The sequence below is a fragment of the Ovis aries genome, chromosome 25 (genome assembly GCF_016772045.2).
Source record: "Ovis aries strain OAR_USU_Benz2616 breed Rambouillet chromosome 25, ARS-UI_Ramb_v3.0, whole genome shotgun sequence".
Taxonomy (NCBI): Eukaryota; Metazoa; Chordata; class Mammalia; order Artiodactyla; family Bovidae; genus Ovis; species Ovis aries.
Genome location: NC_056078.1, coordinates 43,118,969 through 43,141,921, shown reverse-complemented (window position 1 = coordinate 43,141,921; position 22,953 = coordinate 43,118,969). Strand labels below are relative to the sequence as shown.

At 44.2% G+C, this 22,953-nt stretch overlaps 2 protein-coding genes across 16 annotated transcripts in view; both read right to left on the bottom strand.

Moving 5' to 3' along the window:
- The window catches only part of ZFAND4 (zinc finger AN1-type containing 4), a 55,661-nt gene extending 40,904 nt beyond the window's left edge, over positions 1–14,757 (bottom strand). For 5 of the 14 annotated variants that reach the window (XR_009598579.1, XM_042240956.2, XM_060406769.1 and 2 more), the window contains exons 1-4: positions 13,630–14,757; positions 8,491–8,791; positions 4,807–4,871; positions 4,508–4,535 (exon numbers count right to left, since the gene is read on the bottom strand). Coding sequence is in view for 13 of the 14 variants with exons in the window: in XM_042240956.2 (XP_042096890.1) it covers positions 4,508–4,535; positions 4,807–4,871; positions 8,491–8,674 (277 nt within the window). In the remaining variant the exon portion in view is untranslated. Of the gene's footprint in view, positions 1–4,507; positions 4,707–4,806; positions 4,872–6,589; positions 6,696–8,490; positions 8,792–13,629 lie in introns of all 14 variants that reach the window. The other 9 variants (XM_042240957.2, XM_060406768.1, XM_012105552.4 and 6 more) reach the window with 7 other exon arrangements.
- A 3,122-nt stretch (positions 14,758–17,879) lies between these two features.
- Positions 17,880–22,953, bottom strand: part of LOC101119611 (WASH complex subunit 2) — a 44,627-nt gene continuing 39,553 nt past the window's right edge. For both annotated transcript variants that reach the window (XM_004021567.5, XM_027962407.3), the window contains 4 exons: positions 22,456–22,665; positions 20,249–20,866; positions 19,001–19,178; positions 17,880–18,213 (listed from right to left, as the gene is read on the bottom strand). In XM_004021567.5, coding sequence (XP_004021616.4) covers positions 18,074–18,213; positions 19,001–19,178; positions 20,249–20,866; positions 22,456–22,665 — 1,146 coding nt within the window. In that variant the 3' untranslated portion in view covers positions 17,880–18,073. The remainder of the gene's footprint in view (positions 18,214–19,000; positions 19,179–20,248; positions 20,867–22,455; positions 22,666–22,953) is intronic.

The window sequence follows — 22,953 nt, the reverse complement described above, 5'->3', positions numbered from 1 at the left end:
AATAAAAGGGTACTTCCAAAACTTCAGGGGTCAAAGAGGACACAAAGAAACATATGAAAAATTTAAAAACACTAGGACTTTAAAAACACAATAATAAGAAAACAACTCAATTTTTTAAAATGGGCAAAGGTTGAATAGAAACTTTACCAAAGAAGATGTAATCAACAGGCAAATAGAAATATGCTCAAAATCATCAGTTACGGAGACGCAAGTTAACACCACAGTGAGATATCACCAGTATCTATTAAAATGGCAAAAAAGACACAGAAACACCCAGACAATACCATGTTCTGATGATACAGAGCAACTAGAAACTTGAGACCCTATCACAGGAATACAAAACGGCGCAGCCACTCTGGAAAAGTTTGGCAGTTTCATATTAAGTATAAAACCACTTACAACACCACTCAGCAATTCTCCTCCTAAACAGACCCAGGTGAGATGAAACTGATGCACCCACAGAAAACTGTCATGAAACTTAAAAATGGCTTCATTCAGAATCACCAAAACCTAAAGGTCCCTCAACTTAGGAATGAATAAGCATAGTACATCCACACAATGGAACACTACTCAGCCATAAACAGAATGAACTGCTGATGTGCGGAACAATATGAATAAGCCTCAAATGCACGTGTATCATGTGTAAGCAAAAGAAAGCTGACTCAAAAGGTTATATCCCATTGTATACAGTTATACGAAATTTTGGAAAAGGTACAATTATGAGGACATAAACACGTTGGCCGACGCCAGGCAGCAGGCTTGAAGGGAAGCTGACCAAAAAGGCACAGAAGGATTTTGTGGGTGATGGAGCGGTTCTATACCTGGATCATGGTGGCAGTAACGCAACAGCAGCATCTGTCAATATGATACGACTATTACCACAGACTAGTTACGGGAGGAACTGCGTCTCCCAAGAGCTCATATGCCTAAGTCCCAACCCTCAGAACCTCAGCATCTGCCCTTACTTGCAGAGTCTTCATAAATTAATCAAGTTAAATGAGGTCATTATGGAGGGCCCTAATTCTGTACAAAAAAGATCTTCACAACCAAGATAATCACGATGGTGTGATCACTCACCTAGAGCCGGACATCCTGGAAGGTAAAGTCAACTGGGCCTTAGGAAGCATCACTATGAACAAAGCTAGTGGAGGTGATGGAATTCCAATTGAGTTGTTTCAGATCCTCAGAGATGATGCTGTGAAAGTGCTGCATTCAATATGCCAGCACATTTGGAAAACTCAGCAGTGGCCACAGGACTGGAAAAGGTCAGTTTTCATTCCAATCCCAAAGAAAGGCAATGCCAAAGAATGCTCAACCTACTGCACAATTGCACTCATCTCACACGCTAGTAAAGTCATGCTCAAAATTCTCCAAGCCAGGCTTCAGCAATACGTGAACCGTGAACTTCCTGATGTTCAAGCTGGTTTTAGAAAAGGCAGAGGAACCAGAGATCAAATTGCCAACATCCGATGGATCATCGAAAAAGCAAGAGAGTTCCAGAAAAACATCTATTTCTGCTTGATTGACTATGCCAAAGCCTTTGACTGTATGGATCACAATAAACTCCGGAAAATTCTGAAAGAGATGGGAATACCAGACCACCTGACCTGCCTCTTGAGAAATCTGTATGCAGGTCAGGAAGCAACAGTTAGAACTGGACGTGGAACAACAGACTGGTTCCAAAGAGGAAAAGGAGTACGTCAAGGCTGTATATTGTCACCCTGCTTATTTAACTTCTATGCAGAGTACATCATGAGAAACACTGGGCTGGAAGAAGCACAAGCTGGAATCAAGATTGCCAGGAGAAATATCAATAACCTCAGATATGCAGATGACACCACCCTTATGGCAGAAAGTGAAGAGGAGCTAAAAGCCTCTTGATGAAAGTAAAAGAGGAGAGTAAAAAAAGTTGGCATAAAGCTCAACATTCAGAAAACAAAGATCATGGCATCCAGTCCTATCACTTGATGGGAAATAGATGGGGAAACAGTGGAAACAGTGTCAGACTTTATTTTGGGCTCCACAATCACTGCAGATGGTGACTGCAGCCATGAAATTAAAAGACGCTTACTCCTGGGAAGAAAAGTTATGACCAACCTAGATGGCATAGTCAAAAGCAGAGACATTACTTTGCCAACAGAGGTCTGTCTAGTCAAGGCTATGGTTTTTCCAGTGGTCATATATGGATGTGAGAGTTGGACTGTGAAGAACGTGAGCGCCGAAGAATTGATGCTTTTGAACTGTGGTGTTGGAGAAGACTCTTGAGAGTCCCTTGAACTGCAAGGAGATCCAACTAGTCCATTCTAAAGGAGATCAGTCCTGGGTGTTCTTTGGAAGGACTGATGCTAAAGCTGAAACTCTAGTACTTTGGCCACCTCATGCAAAGAGTTGACTCATTGGAAAAGACTCTGATGCTGGGAGGGATTGGGTGCATGAAGAGAAGGGGAAGACAGAGGATGAGATGGCTGGATGGCATCACCGACTCGATGGACATGAGTTTGGGTGAACTCTGGGAGCTGGTGATGGACAGGGAGGCCTGGTGTGCTGCAATTCATGGGGTCGCAAAGAGTCGGACACGACTGAGGGACTGGACTGAACTGAACTGAATTCAGTACGATTGGTGTCAGCATAAACGGGAAATCTAGAGACAGACACAGACATACACAGGGAGATATAAGGAGACTGGGGTGATGCCTCTGCAAGTTACAGAACAGAAGAGACTGCCGGAAAGCTACCGGGAGCCAGGCAGAAGGCATGTTCCGGATTTTCTCTAAGACCCCTCAGAAGGAACTGATAATACCAACACCCTAATCTTGGACTTTAAGCCTCTGAAGCTATGAGACAATAAATTTCTATTCTTTAAGCCAGTTGGTTTGAGGTACCTTGTTATGGCAGCCCTAGAAAATGGATATAATACTAAAAATAGTGAATTTTACAATATGCAAAATTGTACATCAAAATATATAAAATTATGTTTTTATCTTCATTCAAAAGTGGAGTAAAAGAGTTTGCTAGATCTTAGAGACAAATGAAAACATGTTACAATATTGGTCAGAATATTGGGAGTGAGTATAAACTATAAAAAGTGATCAAATCATATACAAGCAACTCCCGCAGCTCAATACCAGAAAAATAAATGACCCAATCAAAAAATGGACCAAAGAACTAAACAGACATTTCTCCAAAGAAGACATACAGATGGCTAACAAACACATGAAAAGATGCTTAACATCACTCATTATCAGAGAAATGCAAATCGAAACCTCAATGAGGTACCATCTCACGCCAGTCAGAATGGCTGCAATCCAAAAAGTCTACAAACAATAAATGCTGGAGAGGGTGTGGAGAAAAGGGAACCCTCTTACACTGTTGGTGGGAATGCAAACTAGCACAGCCACTATGGAAAACAGTGTGGAGATTCCTTAAAAAACTGGAAATAGAACTGCCTTATGACCCAGCAATCCCACTGCTGGGCATACACACCAAGGAAACCAGAATTGAAAGAGACACATGTACCCCAATGTTCATCGCAGCACTGTTTATAATAGCCAGGACAGGGAAGCAACCTACATGTCCATCAGCAGATGAATGGATAAGAAAGCTGTAGTACATATACACAATGGAGTATTACTCAGCCATTAAAAAGAATACATTTGAGTCAATTCTAATGAGGTGGATGAAACTGGAGCCGATTATACAGAGTGAAGTAAGCCAGATAGAAAAACACCAATACAGTATACTAACACGTATATATGGAATTTAGAAAGACAGTAATGATAACCCTGTATGCAAGACAGCAAAAGAGACCCAGATGTAAAGACAGATGTTTAGACTCTGCAGGAGAGGGCAAGGGTGGGGCTGTGTGAGAGCGTGTGTATTACCACACGTGAAACAGAAGACCAGGGAAGGTTGGTGCCTGAGGGAGAGCATTCGGAGCTGGCGTTCTGGGACACCTCGAGGGGTGGGGCGGGGAGGGAGAGGGGAGGGGGTTCAGGATGGTGGCACATGTGCGCACCCACGGCTGATTCACGTGACGTGTGGCAAAAACCAGCACAATACTGCACAGTAATTAGCCTCCCATTAAAATAAATACTCTTTTTTAAAAAGGGATCAAATGTATCCAATTCTATATATAACTGTGGTTACAGAGCCCCTAACATAATTTTAAAATAGTAAAATAAATATTTTTGGTAAAACAAACACTGAGAATTTAATGTCAACAAAATTCAACTTATGAAAACTTGTAGGATTTGGCTAACACAGTTCTTGGAAGGAAATTTTAAATCATAAATGGTTACATTCAGAAGAAAGTTTAGACTTCCAGTTTTAGGCAAAACATGTAAAGGGCATGTAAGCTGCCACTCCCATCCTTACAATAAGAAAAAGGTTGAACTGAAATTCAACAACTTTTCTTGGAGCCACCAGAGAAATGAGGCAGGATGGCAAACCACCACCTCCAAATCTACAGATAGGGAAATCCAGAGAGTTACAGCCAAGATCTGCTTACCTGCAGCAGAAGCCTCCAGAGACATAAGCTGGAAGGAAAGTTTAAATGGCAGTTTCATGATCTGGTAGAGGCTGAGTATGGGCTGACATGGGACTGAGGAGTCCCTGAAGTCACAGTCTTCGTGGAGCTGTAACACTTTTCAGAGTTTTATCTCTAGAAACTCCATGAGGTCCTTACTCAGAAGTCAAGCAAGATTCCCCTACAGCTCAGGCGGAGGGAGGAGGACATAAACATTATGAGAAATTCCACAGCATTCTCCATAATGGAGGCCAGCTCACTTTATTAGGGGCTGATCTCACCTGGTGCAAGGATATTTCAGTGATTCCAGACTCCTCTGGTCTTGCTTTTTCAGCTAAGTGATTATCTGGTGGGGAAAGGTAAGAGGCTAAGAAACACTTTGCCCCAGACACACGGGCCTGCTAAAAGACTGAGATTTCATCATTAGACAGCAGTTTCCCCTCCCTGATACATCACCGCCACACTAACAGGACCCTAGTGTAAAGCAGTAGATTACAGCAGCAAGAGCTACAGCACACAGCTTCTTTCCATGGAGGAGCTCTCAGGGAAACCCAAAGAGGACCGAGGAGGCAAAGCAAGGCAGCTAGGGCAGCCTGAAGCCTCACAGACACTGGCACAGGGAGGCGCGGGTGGTGGGCAGGCGCGTGCGCACACAAAGCTGCGGCAGAGACAGGCACGAAGCAACGAGGAGAGATGAGACTGACTCAGCAAGTGGCATCTGGATAGCTATTTATAAAGTAAAAAAAAATGGATGCCTACTGGATACTGTATGAGGCAAAATAAAGTAGGTAAAATTGAACTTAGCCCAAACCATGCCTAAACTGTCACTGGTCTAAGTGACATTTAACTTATTCTCTGCATAAGTTACATGCCTACTGCATGTCACGATGAGGGCTCTGCTCACTATCGCCACTCAGAGACTCAGGCTGAGGGAGACTTCCATCATAGCTCACTGGTCAGAATTAACATGGTCCCATCTACGCATGAAACTGTCCAGGAAAACAATCCTATCCCATGAACAGAAGTCTTTATTAGGAAGCAGTAATGCCAATGACTTGATGGCAAGCCCAGGGAATCCACTGCCCATAGTGGATTAAGAACCAGTTGAATTAAGAACTGGATAAAGAACCAGCCGACAATAATTCCTTACATTTCTTGGCACATTTTTTCTTTCCAAATTCCTATCCTCTGAGTACTATGTACTCTTCTCTACAGATCACTGCTCTACGTAATGATAAGCTCCAATTTCCCTTCTCCGGAAACTCAGAACTAAATCGCGTCTCTTCCGAGCGCACAGCGTTTATACTCCTCAGCACGTATCGCACTATCTGCACAGACTGACAGGGCACAGAAGCTCTGCTGAGTGCTCCTCGTTGAGCAGAACAATTCTTTGACATACGTATTATTATTATTCCCACTTTTAATTAGCACAACTGAGGTAGAGAGGGTAATTTATTCAGCTGGTAATCTGAAATCAGGCAGTGCGGCTTCAGTGCTCCCGGCCCATCAAGGCCCACTGAAGCTCCCCTGTCGGTACTGCTCCTTTCCCATTGAGCCTCACCATGTCTATCCGGCACACGCCTTCCTCTGCAGTGCTCTCCATCTCCCCGCTTATTTCTGTGATGCTCTAGTTCCCAACTTCCCAAAGCCGCCCAACAGGAAAAGCAGTCCAGCAGAGACGCTGTCGTCCCGAACGCTTAGACCGAGCAGTGTCACCTCTGCCCTATTCCATCCTCCTCTATCTTGGGAGACTGACCCAGAATGTCGCTCTGAAATGCTGCCCAGGGTGGAAATAGAAAGGTCCCCTACTAAAGGACTAAAACATACTTTACATGAAGGAGTCCCTCTTGAAGCCTCCTGAAGAAGAGTGACTGTCCCTGCCCACATGCTGCAAGGAGTTACCAAAGCTTAAATAGGAAGGAAACAAGGGGTGAGGACTATAAGGACCGGGAATGGGAACAGGAATTAAGATCTACTGACCACTAGAGGTGCCTCCCACCCTTCTGCTCCCTTGATGACAGTCCAGCCCTTGGCAGAGAGAGTTGATCCTAGGTCTCCAGGTACCTGAGTGAACTGCTCCCAAGTGGGTGAGTCTCAGGAGTGAGTTTTTCTTCTATGCTGCTCCTCTGATCGCTAAGCATGCTAATCCTGGTTTGAAGGCATTCCCAGCCTAAGTGAGGAACACAGTGGCATATTCTGTAATAAGGATTCTCTCTCCTCCCAGGTGGTGCCGTGGTAATGCAGAAGACACAAGAGACTCGGGTTCGATCCCCAGGTCGGGAATATCCACGGAGGAGGAAACGGCAACCCATTCCGGTATTCTTGCCTGGGAACTCCCATAGACAGAGGAGCCTGGCGGGCTGCAGTCCACGGGGCCGCAGAGCGGGCGTGGCTGAGCACACGGAGCACGGCCACTGGTGAGCGTGCTGTGAGCTGAGCGGCAGCCGCCAAATATACATCCCCAAGTCCAAGCCCCCAGAGTGACGGCATCTGGAGGTGGGGCCTTTGGGAGGTTCTTAGGTTCAGACGAGGTCGTGAGGGGGAGGCGCTTATGGCTGAATCCGCATCCTTATAAGATGTGCCCGTGTGAGGACCGAAAACACACCTACCTACAGGTCAGAAAGAAAGCCTCACCAGAACCTGACCGTGCTGGCGCCCTGATCTCAGACTTTCAGCTTCTGGAACTGTGAGAAAGTAAGTTTCTGTGCTTTAAGCCTCCTGCGCTATGGTATTTTGTTATGACGGCCCTAGCAGACAAAGACAGCAGAGACTTTACCTTACCTCATCTAATCTCTCAATAAGCATATTTCTTTTGCATGTCTAAACTAGGATCCAACTGTCTAATAGCTACAAAGCACACCGCTCTTATCCTGACAACGCCTCCCTACATCTTGGCTCTTGTCCAACCCTGTCAGTAAACAGTTCTCTTGGATGAGTCCCTAATCTTCCCTAAGCCCAAATTTACTCTTCTGACATTAAGACAACTAAACAGGATTCCCTCTAGAGTGCTTTAGCTGCTCAGAGATTATGCATGAAAGCAAGAAAATAATGCAGAGATTATTTAGAACACAAGAGGGTTTTGTTTTTTATTAATCTTCCTGCTCCTAAAAAGTTTCCGTTACACCATATAAATAAAAAGCAGAGCAAAGTAGAGAATGGACTATCGTTCAGAAGCTCAAAGGCCGAGATCTTTGACTTTACAAAGATAAAAAGTTCCAATCCTCCTCATCCTTCTTTAATGCTGAACTTAAACGGGGGAGGGCAACGCTAGTTTCTGCCTTAAATTATAAGCTAGTTCTAGCTGGCTCAAAATGCAAAGATCCATTTAGTGTTACATGGAACAAATTTCTAGTGTTTACTGTATTTCAACAACTGTAAATGGCAAAAAACCACTTCTTGCAGAAATCTGCCAAAGAAAAATACTAATTTTTAACACAAAGTAACTCGTAACACTTTTCACAAATACACCAGTCAAAAAAGAGATATTATACAGCATTCAGTATCCCTCTATACTGAGGAAACTTCAAATCTATGTAAATGTACCCCAAAAACTCTCCTCAGAAAATCTCCACATTAAAAAAAAAAATAGTATTCACCAAGCGCTGTAAGAAAGTAAAAAGAGCCACTGAATTATTACTGTAATGTAGTTACGGCAGAATCCGCTCATCATCATAACCTGCTGAAAACCATTTTAAAATGTTGTTTCACACCATTAACATAATGCCAGGGACTTACTTCAAAAAATTTGGCAGAAAGGAAGAGTAGGGGAAATGCAGGCATGGAAGCAAGACAGTTCATGGTAACTGCTGAGGCGGGAGAGGGGCTATTTAAGGACTCATTATCCGGTTCTAATTCATGTACGGTTGACATTTCTCCACAAGAAAAGCTAAAAAAGGATTACACAATCTTGAAGAACAAATTTAATCCTCATATCCTAAAAATTAAAAAAAAAAAAGGACTAGTACCTTCCAATCTTTGAATTTTCGCTTTCACCGAAATAATAGCTTCAAAGGGTGAAACTCTCAGCTCAAAACAAGTTCCAGTCAGTGTTTCAATGAAGAGCTCCATGGTATCATAAAAAGGAAGTCTGTAGCAAAATGGTCCCACGTTATCTTCATTGAAGAATGGAGGGTCTTTTCTGTTACCCATCACTCGGACTTTTCCAATTCCTCTGGAATATGCTGCAGGCAACTGTATTCCAGTTCTAGCCAAATCAGCTTTGAACAGTGGTTATATATATGGTTGCTCATGTTTTGAGTTTTATACCTAAAAAACAAGAATAATTTTTTTTAACAAGCCCTTGTGAAAGTCTCATTCCTCCAGAGATTTTCTGAACAACTCTGGCCTATATCAATCTTCCAGACAGCCCAGAATTCATTTTAGTGCTGACTATGTCTACTCCTAAACTATTCACGATTGTTTATTCACAATTGTCTCTGAAAGCACTCCCTACCTTAGAATGCAAGATTATCAAGAATAGGTTTATTTGCTACATTTTATCTTACTAGAGCTCAGCAGTTACTTATGCATACTGTATGCTGAACAATTATACGTCTTCTTGTTAATGATACTTAAACCAATGGCTTCAACATGCAGGTATACATTTGCAAGACCTTGAATGTTATGCACATCCTTTCCTGAAATACACAAGTTGCATTCATAACCCATATAAAGCCTAATGTTATAGCCTCTGTACATCTGAATCACACTGAATGGGTAAAACCTCCCAGTGGGGGAAGAATATCCGGAAGACTAGGCGAACAGAATGGGAACACAGGAACAGTGCAAAAATCAAGGAGAAAAATGAATGATACGTTTTACTGTTTTTTTGCCAAAGCATATATCACTGAACTCACTGCACTTTTCATTAACAATGTGAGGGAGCACTTATTTTTTTAAAACGTGTGGTTTAATTAATAACCTATATCTCCATTCTGTAGACATGATTTCCACAGACACCTGAAATCCAACACATCCAAAACTAACCATTTTTTCTACAAACCTCCTTCTTGTCCTAGTCTCCGTCCTGGTACAGAGTGCCACCATCAACCTAGTCGCTCAAGCCAGAAATCTAGGAATCATTCTAGATTTTTTTCACAATCCTCAAGGTATCCAGATGTGACCAATTCTAACAGGACAACTTAACATTTCCATAATACATGACCCTCTCCAACCTCACTGATTAGGACGTGGTTCAGGCCATAATTAGCTCTTAATGGAGACATTTTGACAGCCAGCTATGGTCTTTGACTCTTGCCCTTCATTCTTCTGATCCATTCTCTAGAATGTCAGTTATCTTTTTTTAAAAAAAGGAAAGTTTAATGAAAACTGGATTAAGGTATCATATCACACAGTTCAGAAATTATTTTATTCTTAATTATATTTAAGAAGGGGGAAAAGGTCACACAAAATTTTAAAATTACTTAATATTTGACTTTAGAATGCACTGCAGTGAAACCACTCATTCAGACTAAATAAGGAAATGAACCTAAGATAGCCTAAAGCCTGAATTTGTTTTCCGCTTAAATAAACTATTTTCAGAGCAGGTTTTGGTTCACAGCAAGATAAAACAGAGAGTACAGAGTTCCTAGAAAGTAGAGTCTCCAAGCACAGAGGACAGTGAAAAAGCTATTTTGAAACTCAACATTCAAAACACTAAGATCATGGCATCCAGTCCCGTAACTTCATGGCAAGCAGAAGGGAATAAAGTAGAAACAGTGACAGATTTTATTTTCTTGGGCTCCAAGATCACTGCAGACAGTGACCGCAGTCATGAAATTAAAACACACTTGCTCCTTGGAAGGAAAGTTATGACAAACCTAGACAGCACATTAAAAAGCAGAGACATCACTTTACCAACAAAAGTCTGTATAGTTAAAGCAATGGTTTTTCCAGTAGTCATGTACAGGTGTGAGAGTTGGACCATACAGAAAGCTGAGTGCCAAAGAACTGATGCTTTCGCATTGTGGTGCTGGAGAAGACTCTTGAGAGGCCCTTGGACTTCAAGGAGATCAAACCAGTTGATACGAAAGCAAATCAGCCCTGAATTTTCATTGCGAGGACTGCTGCTGAAGTTGAAGCTCCGAAGCTTTGGCCACCTGATGAAAGAAGCCAACTCCCTGGAAGAGACCCAGACGCTGGGAAGACTGAAGGCAAAAGGAGAAACAGGCGGCAGAGGACACGATGGCTACAGAGCACTGCGGACTCAATCGACATGGATTTGAGCAAACTCCGGGAGGCAGTGAAGGACAGGAAAGCCTGGAGTGCTGGAGTCGGTGTGCTGCAGAGTCAGACACGACTTAGCAACTGAACAACAGAGTTTCCATACACTCTTTGCCCACACACACGCACAGCCTCTCACTACCAACAACTTACCTAAGGGTAGTGTATTTGTTACAATCAATGAACACATTGACACAGCAACATCACTCAAAGCCCACAGTTCACGTTAGGGTTCACTCTTGGTATTGCAAATTCTATCGATTGTAGTAACATCATTATAGTAACACACAGAACAGCTTCACTGCCCTAAAAATCCTTTGTGCTTTGCCTCTTTATCCTTCTCTCCCTTCAATCCCTGGCAACCACTGATCTACTGATCTCTTCACCATCCCCCCAGTTTTGCCTCTTCCTAAGCTTCCCTGGTGGCTCAGAGGTTAAAGCCTCTGCCTGCAATGTGGGAGAACTGAGTTCGATCCCTGGGTTGGGAAGATTCCCTGGAGAAGGAAATGGCAACCCACTCCAGTATTCTTGCCTGGAGAATTCCATGGATGCAGGAGCCTGGTGGGCTACAGTCCACGGGGTCACAGAGTCAGACACGACTGAGCAACTTCACTCAAATGTCACACAGCTGGAATCATACGGTATGTAGCCTTTTCAGATCGGCTTCCTTCATTTAGTGATTTGCATGTAAGTTTCATCTACGTTTTTTCATGGGCTGATTCAGCCCATTTCTTTAGAGCACTGAAAAATATTCTGCTGCCTGAATGTACCAAAGTTTATTTATCCATTCACCTACTGAAGGACACCTCTTGGTTGATTCCCAATTTTGTCAATTATAAACAAAGCTGCTATAAACATCCACATGCAGGTTTCTGTATGGACGTTAAGTTTTTGACTTATACCAATGAGTATAACTGCTAGATCTTATGGTAAATATGTTTAATTTTTAAGAAACTGTCAAACTGTCTTCCAAAGCGGCTGTTCTACACTGTTTTCCCACCAGCAATGAATAATGGCGCCTACTGCCCTACTCCCTCATGAGCATCTGACGCTGTCAGTGGTCTGGATTCTGACCATTCCAACAGGCATGTCATGGGAAGCCTGGCGTGCTGCGATTCATGGGGTCGCAGAGTCGGACGTGACTGAACTGAACGGAACCAAACGGTATCTCACTGCTTTAATTTGCTTTTCACTAACAACATGCAATTTAGAGCACTGCTGTCTTGTTATAATGTCGAACTGATCATGTTAGTCCTTAGCTCAAGGCCCCACCGTGGCTTCCCACTGTCTACAGACGTGACTCCTTAGAAAGGCTGCCAGGCCCTACTTCATTTATACACATACCGCATCCCATCCTGCAATACCTCTGGCCTTCTCTCTGCTAATCATTTGCACCTGCAGCTTCAGAATACATGGTCTGTATGTCGTTGCTCCTGCTTTCCGCTCCTCACTGCCATCCCCACACCTGGCCACTTGACAATTTCCTATGACCTTTCAGGACTCAACTCAAATAGTAGCTGGTCCACAAAGCCTTTTGTGGTTACCCCCCTTCACACTCTGACCTCCATAACACACTGCACCCATTACAATCAGTTTCATTTTTAAGATGGCTTTTTTACTCTGCTTAACTGTAAGCTACTTAAGGGAAGAATTTACCGCCCCATCACCTAACAGTATTTTGTTCATATGGGTGCACATTAAAAGGCTGTTCCATGAGAAAGTAAATGAATTTTCACCCTCTCCACTGATTTTTGGAACAAAACTATAATACAGGGCTTCCCTTGTGGCTCAGCTGGTAAAGAATCCACCTGCAATGCAGGAGACCCTGGTTCAAGCCCTGGTTTGGGAAGATCCTCTGGAGAAGGGATAGGCTACCCACTCCAGTACTCTGGCCCATACTTAATACAATGAAGTATATTTAACACAATTAACTAACTAGGGAAGCTGAATTGCATTGTGCGTATACTGCGAAAGGTCCTGAAGATATGACGGAAGGAAAGCTTTTGCGGGCAGCACAGCTGCTTCACGTGCTGTCATACTATCAAAAGAGTGAGTAATAAGTATGGCACCACAAAGCGAAAGTGAAGTGGCTCAGTCGTGTCCGACTCTTTGCGACCCCATGGACCATAGCCTACCAGGCTCCTCCGTCCATGGGATTTTCCAAGCAAGTATTGTGCTAATACCACTGCTGGCAATGGTGGTAAAAGATCATTACTTTCATGTAAAAGCCAAATAAATGGCTGTATTGCTCAGGCTGTGTTTCTCATTTCCTTCATACATTCACAGAATAATGAATGTATAAAATGAACCCCTAACCCCTTTTTCCATCTCACTGAAATGACTGCTTTTGGATTCAAAATATGACTTTGGATAGAATGTGGATCCTTAAGAACATACTTATCATGCTATATCAAACAAGAACATACTACAGAATTATCAATGTCTGTACCCTCAAAGCCAAGAGCCCTCTTATCTACATAGTAAGAGATCTCGTAAGAGAGGTCAGGGGTCAGGAATATTAAACTGAGCATTAGAAAAATAAAGCCATGGGTGACTAGTGCCTGCCCAAGGAATTCAGAGACAAAACATAAAAAGTATTTCTTTCACCACAGTAGACTTCCACAGCAATACCCTGGATATACTAAACAAGGGGTGGGAGAAGGTAACATAAAGACAAATTTGGAGGCCCTTCATCTACAATGAGAATGGATACAGTAATTATGGTCTAAAAAAACAGCAACTTAGAAGAGCATCACTGGTACCAGAACAACACTACCACAAACTTGGGTCCTAATCATGCAGTAATTTCCAACATCCAAAAAGAAGCAAGACTGGTAATTAAATTCCAAACTGAAATGTATGCCTCTAAGAAATAATTATACCTTTCCTCAGTAGTAGAAATCACTGCATCAGGACACCTTCTGAAAGTTGTGGGTGAATATGCTTGACTGAGCTTATTATGGAAAGCTAAGATGTTGGAAAATGAGGGGCAATGAAGAATCAAAAACAGGATGGAACATGATACAAGGACAGCTTAAAAAAGAAAAAAGCAGAAGAGGAAAAAGAAAGGAAGAATGCAGGGGGAAAAAAATTCCTTCCAGAATTTTCACCAATAATTTTTTTTAAATGCTTAGCTACTAAGAGTAATGGTAGCAAACATTTCTAAATCAATTTCCAAAATATTTCTCTCGTCTTCTGAAAAAGTTCTTAAAATACAATCACCACAGATGTAAGGGAAATGAAAGACAGGTAATGCAGGACCCGTGCTGAGTAATTTCAGTAACTCAAAATCAGCTTTATCTTCTCTGTTCTAAACAGTATTACTCATACAAAAGCAGTTCTTTTAAACTCTTCTCCCGACATGAAGAGATCCAGCATATTACGCAGCCCTTAAATATACCAACTTTTAATGAACTGTTTTTAGTAATGTCTGGAAATATCCGTAAGTTTTAAATATAAGCTTCAGAATTAAATCCACCACGTCACGCATCTGTACCCTAAGCTCTGAAATCGGTTTTCCAGCAGGATTGGGAAATTCTTCGGAGCCAAAGCCTTCTCGAGCCTTCAGACATTTGAAGAGGACGGAGTCACCTGCACAGCCCGTGCTCCTCCAGGATAAACTCCGGCTACGCATACGCACTGGCCCGATCAGGACCGCAGAGGTCAGGCTCCGCGTCAGAGTCGGCGACTCGAAGGGCAGCACCTGTCCGGCGGGGCGGGCACCCCGCGTCGCGCTCGCGGGGGGACGGAAAGTGGAGACAGTCTCCTCCGCCAAGGCAGCCCACCGGCCGGTCTCGGGGCAGCGGCGGCGAGGGGGCGCAGCCAAGAGGCCAGCGGCAACAGCGCGGCCCGACTCAGCGGCCCGCGGCCCTCGGCGCCCTCCCCATCCGGCCCGCTCGCCCTCACCGGCTCTCTTCCACTCGCTCGCCCGCCCGCAGGTCTTTAAGGAGGCGCGGCCCCACGAGCGACGCTGCTGCAGGCTCCGACGGGCAACGCTCCGCCGCCGCCGCGACCCCGCCCCTTTGTGACACTGCGTACCAATCACTCGCCGGCGCTCGCGTCGCCCTCCAATCAGTGGGGTCGGGGGCGGGACCTGACCGCCGGATGCCGGCGGTTGCTCGGAAGCCCAGGCTTCCTTCGCGTTCGGTGGTGGTTGTCGGTTAGGAGAAGCCCGGATGTTAATCCTTTATTACTAACAATGGCCGCCTGACCAGGGCCAAAGCGGGCGGCCGGAGAACAGTCGCACAGCCTTCTGGGAACAATAGGGTTGGCCTCTGGCCGGACGAGGGTGCGGACAGCACCTTTACCGAGACCAGCCTAAGGTGCTCTTAGAGGTGCCTGACTTGCTGGAGCCAGAGCCCCAGTCGATGGTCTTCCAAGAAGCTGTGCACTTCTAGTGCGGCCCAGGAGGGATGCCTTGAGTGGATCCTTCTCCACGCACTTCCCTGTCCCCTAACGTTTCCAGCCCTGCCTACCTCATCTGAAACGTGGGGCCATTGCCATGGCTGGTTGAAAGCAAGGGGGAAAGAAAACAAGCTCTGTAGGTCTTAACCATTTTTTCCTCATCCAACCTACTGAGAATTGTGTCGAGTTGAAATTGAGTGGGTACTTTGGGTTGTTAAACTGCAGTGTTGGGTATGTCCAGCCAGCCAGCCTCTTGTGTTTGCTAATTCTCAAGCTGCTGAGCTCAGTGTACACAACAGACAAGCCTTTCAGCCTAACATGGGCCTCCATTGGTGCTTTTTCTCATTTCCCATAGATGTTCTAAATCCAGCCCTTACAGTTTTCCAACTATCCTGGCCTATTGTCTTACTAGGTGGATTAGTTAGCTGACAATAAAAGTAATCTCCCTCTCACAGAAGCTTTTACTAATCCTCGTCTTTTGACTCAGAGGAACCAGTCTAAAATGAACTGCAGTATCTAATCACCCATCCTTTCTCATCCTGAGACCCTACCCCCCAATTTATCTCCACAATTCAGAAAATTGAGAATACACTGAAGTTTATGAGGAGGTACTGGGCTTTCACACATCTTCAGGCTGTCTCGCCAATGATTCCTTCTTAAATTCTAATACTGAGTAGATTGGAGCTCCTTGAGGAACAAGGTAAGATTATCATCTTTGTAGACAGCCTATGATGGAGTGAATCTTACTGAACCTTAGCTTCCAAACCTGCCTCCCCTCTCAGTCAGGAGAACTGAGAAAACAAGCTAGAGAGTCAGGCAAAGGAGCTGATGTCAACGTATAGCAATAACCACAATATTGTAATTAGCCTCCAATTAAAAAAAAAAAAAAGCCTTGGGTTCCAACTCTGGAAGCCAGTTCACTCATTATCATCATCATCTACCAAGTTTCAAGTGCCAGATGGTTCATGAGGATCTTTGCATATTCTCTCCCATAACAACCCTGCAAGGTTGGTACTGAGGCCCCTACATGACAAAGAAGGAAATAACTAAGGTAAAACAAATTGCCTACACTCAAAACAGTTCTAAGTGGCAGATTTAAATATAGGTCTCAACGAAAAAGTCCAAACTTGTTCCACTGTGCTACTTTGCTTCCAGACTTTGCTTCATCTGTGAAACGAGGGCAGGATCTATCTGGTAGAGTTATGGAGACTGAATGTGTGTGCGCATGCTCACCAGGTCCAACTCTTTGCAACCCCATGGACTATAGCCCCCCAGGCTCCTCTGTACCTGGAATTTTCCAAGCAAGAATACTGGAAGAGGTTGCTACTTCCTCCTCCAGGGGATCTTCCCAACCCAGGGATCAAACCCACATCTCCTGCATCTCCTGCACTGGCAGATCGATTCTTTACCGCTTGAAAATGGGAACAGTGCCAACCATTGAACCAGGAAGTGTTAAGTTTCCTCCCCCTTTCAAGCATCTCAAAATAGCAATTTGCATATTTTCTAACTCTACTGTCTCTTGAATTCCCTGGAATCAGTCCTAACGGTGGGTCAGCAGATTTTATCATTCCAAAAGAAACACATGTTTAACAAATGCTTACTGAGTGAGGAAGATCCCACACTGGGCTCTGACTCAAGAGCATACAAGTAACTCTGAATGCAAATAACCTAAGGCACAGAAGGAAGACGCATTAAATGGGTCGGGAAAAGGAACAGGAAACCAGTATGTACCGTCTGGGTCATTCTCTCAGCAGAGAAGGACAAACAGCTGATCTGTGACAGCTATACAAAATCTCTTGAGAATAAGCAATTCTCAATTCAACTTTAAAGTATCCAAGAAAGAAGAAGTTACTGGCTTCAGGATGGGTGAAGCCAACTGGGTCTGCTTACAAGATTACACCACATTATGGACTGAAAGCTCATGAGCGAGAGAGCACCGCACGGGAAACCAGACTGGGAGTGTCAGCTGTCCACAGTGAGCAGCAGTCTAGAACATTCCCATCAGTGCGGAGCTCTGCGGAACAGTGGCGCTCTAGAAGCTGACACACCCACCCTCAGCATTTCTCCCTACCACTATCTGGGTTCCTTCCGCCTCTTCAAAAATAACGCAAAGCTCCAAGGAGTGGAATGCATTACAACAAGGGTCAGCAAACTGTTTCTGTAAAGCGCCACAAAGGACACATCTTAAGACTCTGTGAGCCATCCAGTCTCTGATACGACTGTCAGCTCTGGCATTTGCCTACTAAGGGTGAAAACAGCCATCAGTTCAGTCGCTCCATTGTGTCTGACTCTTTGCAACCCCATGGACCGCAGCATGCCAGGACTCCCTGTCCATCACCAACTCCCAGAGAAATGAATGGGTATGACTGCCTTCCAGTAAAACTCTACTTACAAAAATAAATAAATACGTAAACTGTAGAGGACTGTAGTTTGCCAACTCACTGTAGTGGACCTGGAAGGTTATCTTCAAAATTCAGTGGAATGAGAGGAAACCTGCTCTCCTAGCATAAAGACACATGAAGTATATAATCTCTCATCCTCTTCTCCTATCTAGTGCCCAGGCTCTAAGTTAGGGCTCCCATATATTTAGGGAAGACTTCTGGTCATGTCAGGCATTTGCTTCCTCTGGGAGTCTCTACCCACCCATGAAAGGCACAAACAGGTTTCTTCTCCAACAGACCCTAAACCATGGCCCTACCAAGGCTAATCAAAATATGGTTTTAAAAAAATAGTAACACTGTGAGACATTTATTTTTGTTTGCAGAATTAAGCATGATTTTAAAACCAGTACAGAAAAATATTAAGTATGCTGGGTAAGAGGCGAGTAAGCTGTTTCAGTGTTCGTTTTCTATAATTCAGTTAAGGAGCACAGAAGACAGCATCATTGACCCAAGGATGTAGCTGAAAGATACCCTGGACACTCTACTGGCCTCCAAAGGCATTCAAGGGGTCATCAAATATGTTGGAAACCTTCTGTCCAGATCTTGATTCAGTCACTGTCTGTGAAGATCCACTTTTTGATTTGGTTGTCTTAGTCTGGATACCAGAGGAGAAGATGTCATCTTTAAAAATGGGGGGAAAAAAAAAGAAAGAGTCACACAATAGGCAAGAAAATGAGTGCTTTTAAGACATATCTACACAAACCAGCAAAGACTCAAGTCTGATAACAGCATGGGATACCTAAAACCACTAAGAGGAAGCTAAGCCTCTAAGACTCCAGTCCTGACTCTGCTACTAACCAAGTTTTCTGATCACATACAAGTGACAGCTTCTCTCTGAGTATAATTTTCTCAGCTACAAAGCCATGCGTGCACATGCAGGCGAGGAAAAGAAGAGCTAATCTCAAATCCAGCCCATGACCTTACCATCTGTGACATTACACTTATCTCTACATTCTTTTCCCTTTGGATTTTAAAAGGAAAAGGCACTAAAAATAAGCAAAGGGAAAAACCCAATCTCAGTCTTTCAGAATAAATACACCAATTTGCAGGATCTCAATGCCAAAAATGCAGTCTTAAGCCTGCTTTAGATGACTGCCAGGGGGCACAGGAAGGTAAAAGTTAAACTAGACTTCAAGTTAAATTAGACTTCACAGTCAAGCTCTAGGCTCTTCACCGCTATGATATGTATCAAATTTCTTGACGTCCATCATAACAAAACATGGTTTCACCAAAATGACTAGTCGATGTACTTATCCACCTTCAGTCTATCTCAGGAATACAGAGCAGGTCAAAGGAAACCAACAAGGGAACATCTTTCAGCAAAGGGTCAAGACAAAGATAGCAAGAGAAATATCAAGTCACTGAACGGTGATGACTCTCTCTGTCATGTACAGAAAACCAAACTTACCTGTATCATCGTCAAATATAGACTTAGCTTCCACTTTCTTTTTAGACTTTTCTTTTGGTTTTACAGTTAGGTCAGCAAAGATATCAATGTTATCATCGAATAAGTTGGAGTCAAATGTTCTTTCCTTCTCTCTTGTTTTCTGTGAGGGTTTAATTGCTTCTGTAGCAAATATATCATCCTTGTAAGCCAAAAAACAACCAAAACAATTTTTAATCAAGGTTATTTTTTTTCATTACATACATTCATTTCGACAAATTGCACAAATGCCAACTGCCACGGTATTCTGTAACAGCCACGTGAGCTGCTCCTCTGTCTGGAGAGTACTACTCCAAATCTCTGCCTGGCAAAGTCCTTTTCATTCTTCCAGGTCCCCCCTAAAACACAAGCTGTACAGAGAGCCCTTCTCTGCCAGTGCTACCTGGAGAAGCACCTCCCACACCAATCCACCACTCTGCCCCACTGCCCTGAGTTGTTTTCAGGCACTTAACATTACCTGGAAACGTTACTTGTATGCTGCCCTGTCTGATCCAGTTCCCCTCCCTGAGCACTCTGGGGAGCGGAGCATGGGTCTTGATTCACCTTCTGCATCCAGTACCCAGATGCTCAATAAACATCTGCCTAACGACATCCAGTACCCAGATGCTCAATGAACATCTCCTGAAGAGTATCACTCAAGGCCTGCCTTGTTGTCTGCGTTAAATCATCACCTCCTGCCATGGCCTGTTTCCCCCAAGAAACAGATTAAACATCCAAGCTGTAGAGATACCACTTTATGCATGCTGATTACAATAACATCTATATAAAAATGACAAAAATCAAGACTTGTGTCAATGGTAATGGCCAAGAACAAAACAGAAAATCACTTCTGAATAAGTTTCAGAGTTATTTAATAAGAGAAAGAAAGTGAAAGTCGCTCAGTCATATCGGAGTCTTTGTGACCCCATGGACTATACAGGGACTTGTCCAGGCCAGAATACTGGAGTGGATAGCCATTTCCTTCTCCAGGGGATTTTCCCAACCCAGAGATCGAACCCAGGTCTCCTGCACTGCAGGTGGACTCTTCACTGTCTAAGCCACCAGGGAAGCCCTAATAAGGTAACCTAGTAAGAGAACCTGCGTATAATTACTAAGCAAGCAGATACTGAGCAGCAACAGAGCAGCTTTAATGTACCCTATGGTTCAAATGAGCCAACCGCATATCTTCCTTAACAAGGAACCAGGCACAAACGTATTTTTATGTCCAATTACCTCAAATATATCTTGTGCTTTTGAGATAATATCCTGTTGACTGTTGGATTTTGACCCATTCTTTGTGCCTCTCTGGTCTGTAAACAGATCGTCCTCATCTTCCAGGAGAGGGAAAGGATTTGTCTTCTTTGCTGGTTTTGGTTTAGCAGACTGAAAGAGATCATCATCACTGCCCGCCTCACCGAGAGCAGGGAACATGGGGCGTCTGTCTTTACTTCCCTCCCCCAGGTTGGCCAGGCTGCCGGCTGCCTTCGCTTTGGTTTTTCTTCTTCCTGAGGACTGAGATGCAATGCCCTTGGAAAAGATATCTGCAGAATCAAACAGATCATCCTCAAGAGGCTGACCCACAGATTTCGCAAACGGGCCACTGTTCATTCCAGGCACAGGACCACCTGCCCACGTTGGAGTGGCAGCTGCCACTGCTTCTTCAGGGGTGTCTGCTCCACCAACTGCCCTCAGCGGTGGCTGACGACCACCTGGTGATGTGGTGCCATCTGTCAACTGTGCCACAAATCCCGTGGGGGAACCCATATCCTCGGCCTCGGTGGACTCCTGGGCAGCCAGCTGCCGGGCGGCACGTGTCTGTGGTCTGCGCTTCCCTCTCACTTTGACCCGGGTCTGCAATGGCAAGAACCACATGGTGACCTGATGGTTTTTTAAAAGGTGCTCCAAGCTAACCTAGCAAATGGCCAACAACTCAAAATACTGTAAGGTTGTCTGGTCCATTTCAATTAAGATACTATTTAATATACAGACAAGGTTATTTGTGCAAGATTTCCAAAGGCATTTAACAGCTCCTACTACTCCAAGACTAAGTCAGTCTTAATCCTTTAGCACCCCTCATTTTTGAGTCTTTGAAGGACAGTTTTTGTTCAATTTGATAAAGGCTTCCCTTACCTAGAGGCCACACTACTCTGTGTCCCACAGAGCTCCCTGGGCCCTACTCTGCCCTAGTTTAAACGCAGGTATCTTTCAAAACAAGAAAGAATCAGGGGGATTCTGGCAATAAGCTTTCTTGGGGCTAATCAAAAATCAGGCTCCAGAAACAGGGATCTAAGAAAATGAAGAAAGAGAGGGGCTCTTTTCTTCCAGTCAACAAACACTAAATCCAATTTTAAATATTTCACATTAAAAAAAAAATGTGGCCTGGGAATCAGAACTTTCAATATAACCTCAAAATATGCATCACTTATTAGTAATAACCTGGTATTTATAATACTTTTCCAAAACACACTGTCAAGTAGCTTTAAAAAGGCACATGCTACTTTAGGCAAAGTACTCAATGGGGTTTGCCTATTTCAAGGAAATTTCATAAACTATCTCAAGAAGTAGTCCATTTAAACTTAACAAGAACAACAGAAAAGCTAACACAGAAATATAACAAAACCAGGGATGTCTTTTTTTTTGTAAGGAAAACAGTTTTGAAAATACTTAAAAGGCATGTATTTGCAGGGTCATCCTATGTACTATTGCTTCCTCAGAGCGCAGCTAAGACATCTTAGAGAGGGAAGACCAGATAGAAAAAAAGAGAACTGAACTAAAAGCAAAACCCCAGAGTCCACGGTCTTACGCAACAGTGCGGCATACGGGGTCTCGGGCAGGGAGCCCAGGACGAGGAGCAGGAGGGGAACTATGCCGGCAGCCGTGCTGTCTGTGCAGAGCTGTCACTGAGGAAAGAGCACTGCTGACACAAGGCGGCATGAAGGGACAGCGGCAGCGCGTTGGGGCACGCGTGTTCAGGGAATGGTGCCTGGGGGCTCAATTTAGGCTGGCAGTGCGAGGGGACTAGTGGGAGCTGGAAGCTTCAATTAGCACAGACTGTAAATGGCTTTAATACTAAACCATGGAGCCCAAACATTCTCTTTTGAGCAGTAAGGAGGCAGCAGAGGAAGTTCACGGGGAGGATATGATCCACTCAGTGTCTAGAAGGTCTCCAGGGGCAGCTAGGAGCTAGTGTGCTAGCCACTGAATTAGAACATGAACGTAACAAACATGGGGGGTAAAAGAATGGACACAGAACTAGGGGGGTGGAAGGGAGGCGAAGAGGCTGAAGGAAAGAAGAGGCGCCCCCTTCAAATGAGGAATCCGGGGCAGCAGAGCCTGTGTAACCGACGAACTCAGAAGAAACAAATTGTTCTGGTTTGCTTTTCTTTAAAAAAAAAACAAAAAAAAAAAGGCAGGCAAGCAAGCAAAAGAGGTTTCATTACCTTGTTTGCACAGTGTAAGGTATCTGCCTGAGCGGGAAGGTCAAAACTCACACCAGCCTCCCCACTCCCAGGAGTGGGCACACTTTCCAGACTCTGCATCCTTCCAGGTTCAGACGAAGGAACACCAGATTCTGGCAAAACAGACTTCATTCCAGAGATCTGGGGAGCTGCTGGAGGCAGCAAGGCTGCTGGGTTGATCGCTAAATTTGCCTAAAAAAAAAAGAAAGGAAGCTGACTCTGTATTGTTTTCTTAAACACAACCGTCAGTTGTTACTGTGACACGTGACAAAAGACTTGGTGTACACGATGTATAATGTGAGAGGAGAGAGAGAAATGCAAGATCTCCTGATCCACTCGTAAGAGCTGAGGTGGAGGGCTAGCACCTGTGCCCATCACAGGGCCCAAAGAAGAGATGTTACAGCCCCAGCATACAGGAAGCAACAACTGGAGGGTGGGGAAGAGATGAGAAGACACCCGGCAGCAGCTGACAAAAAGGAA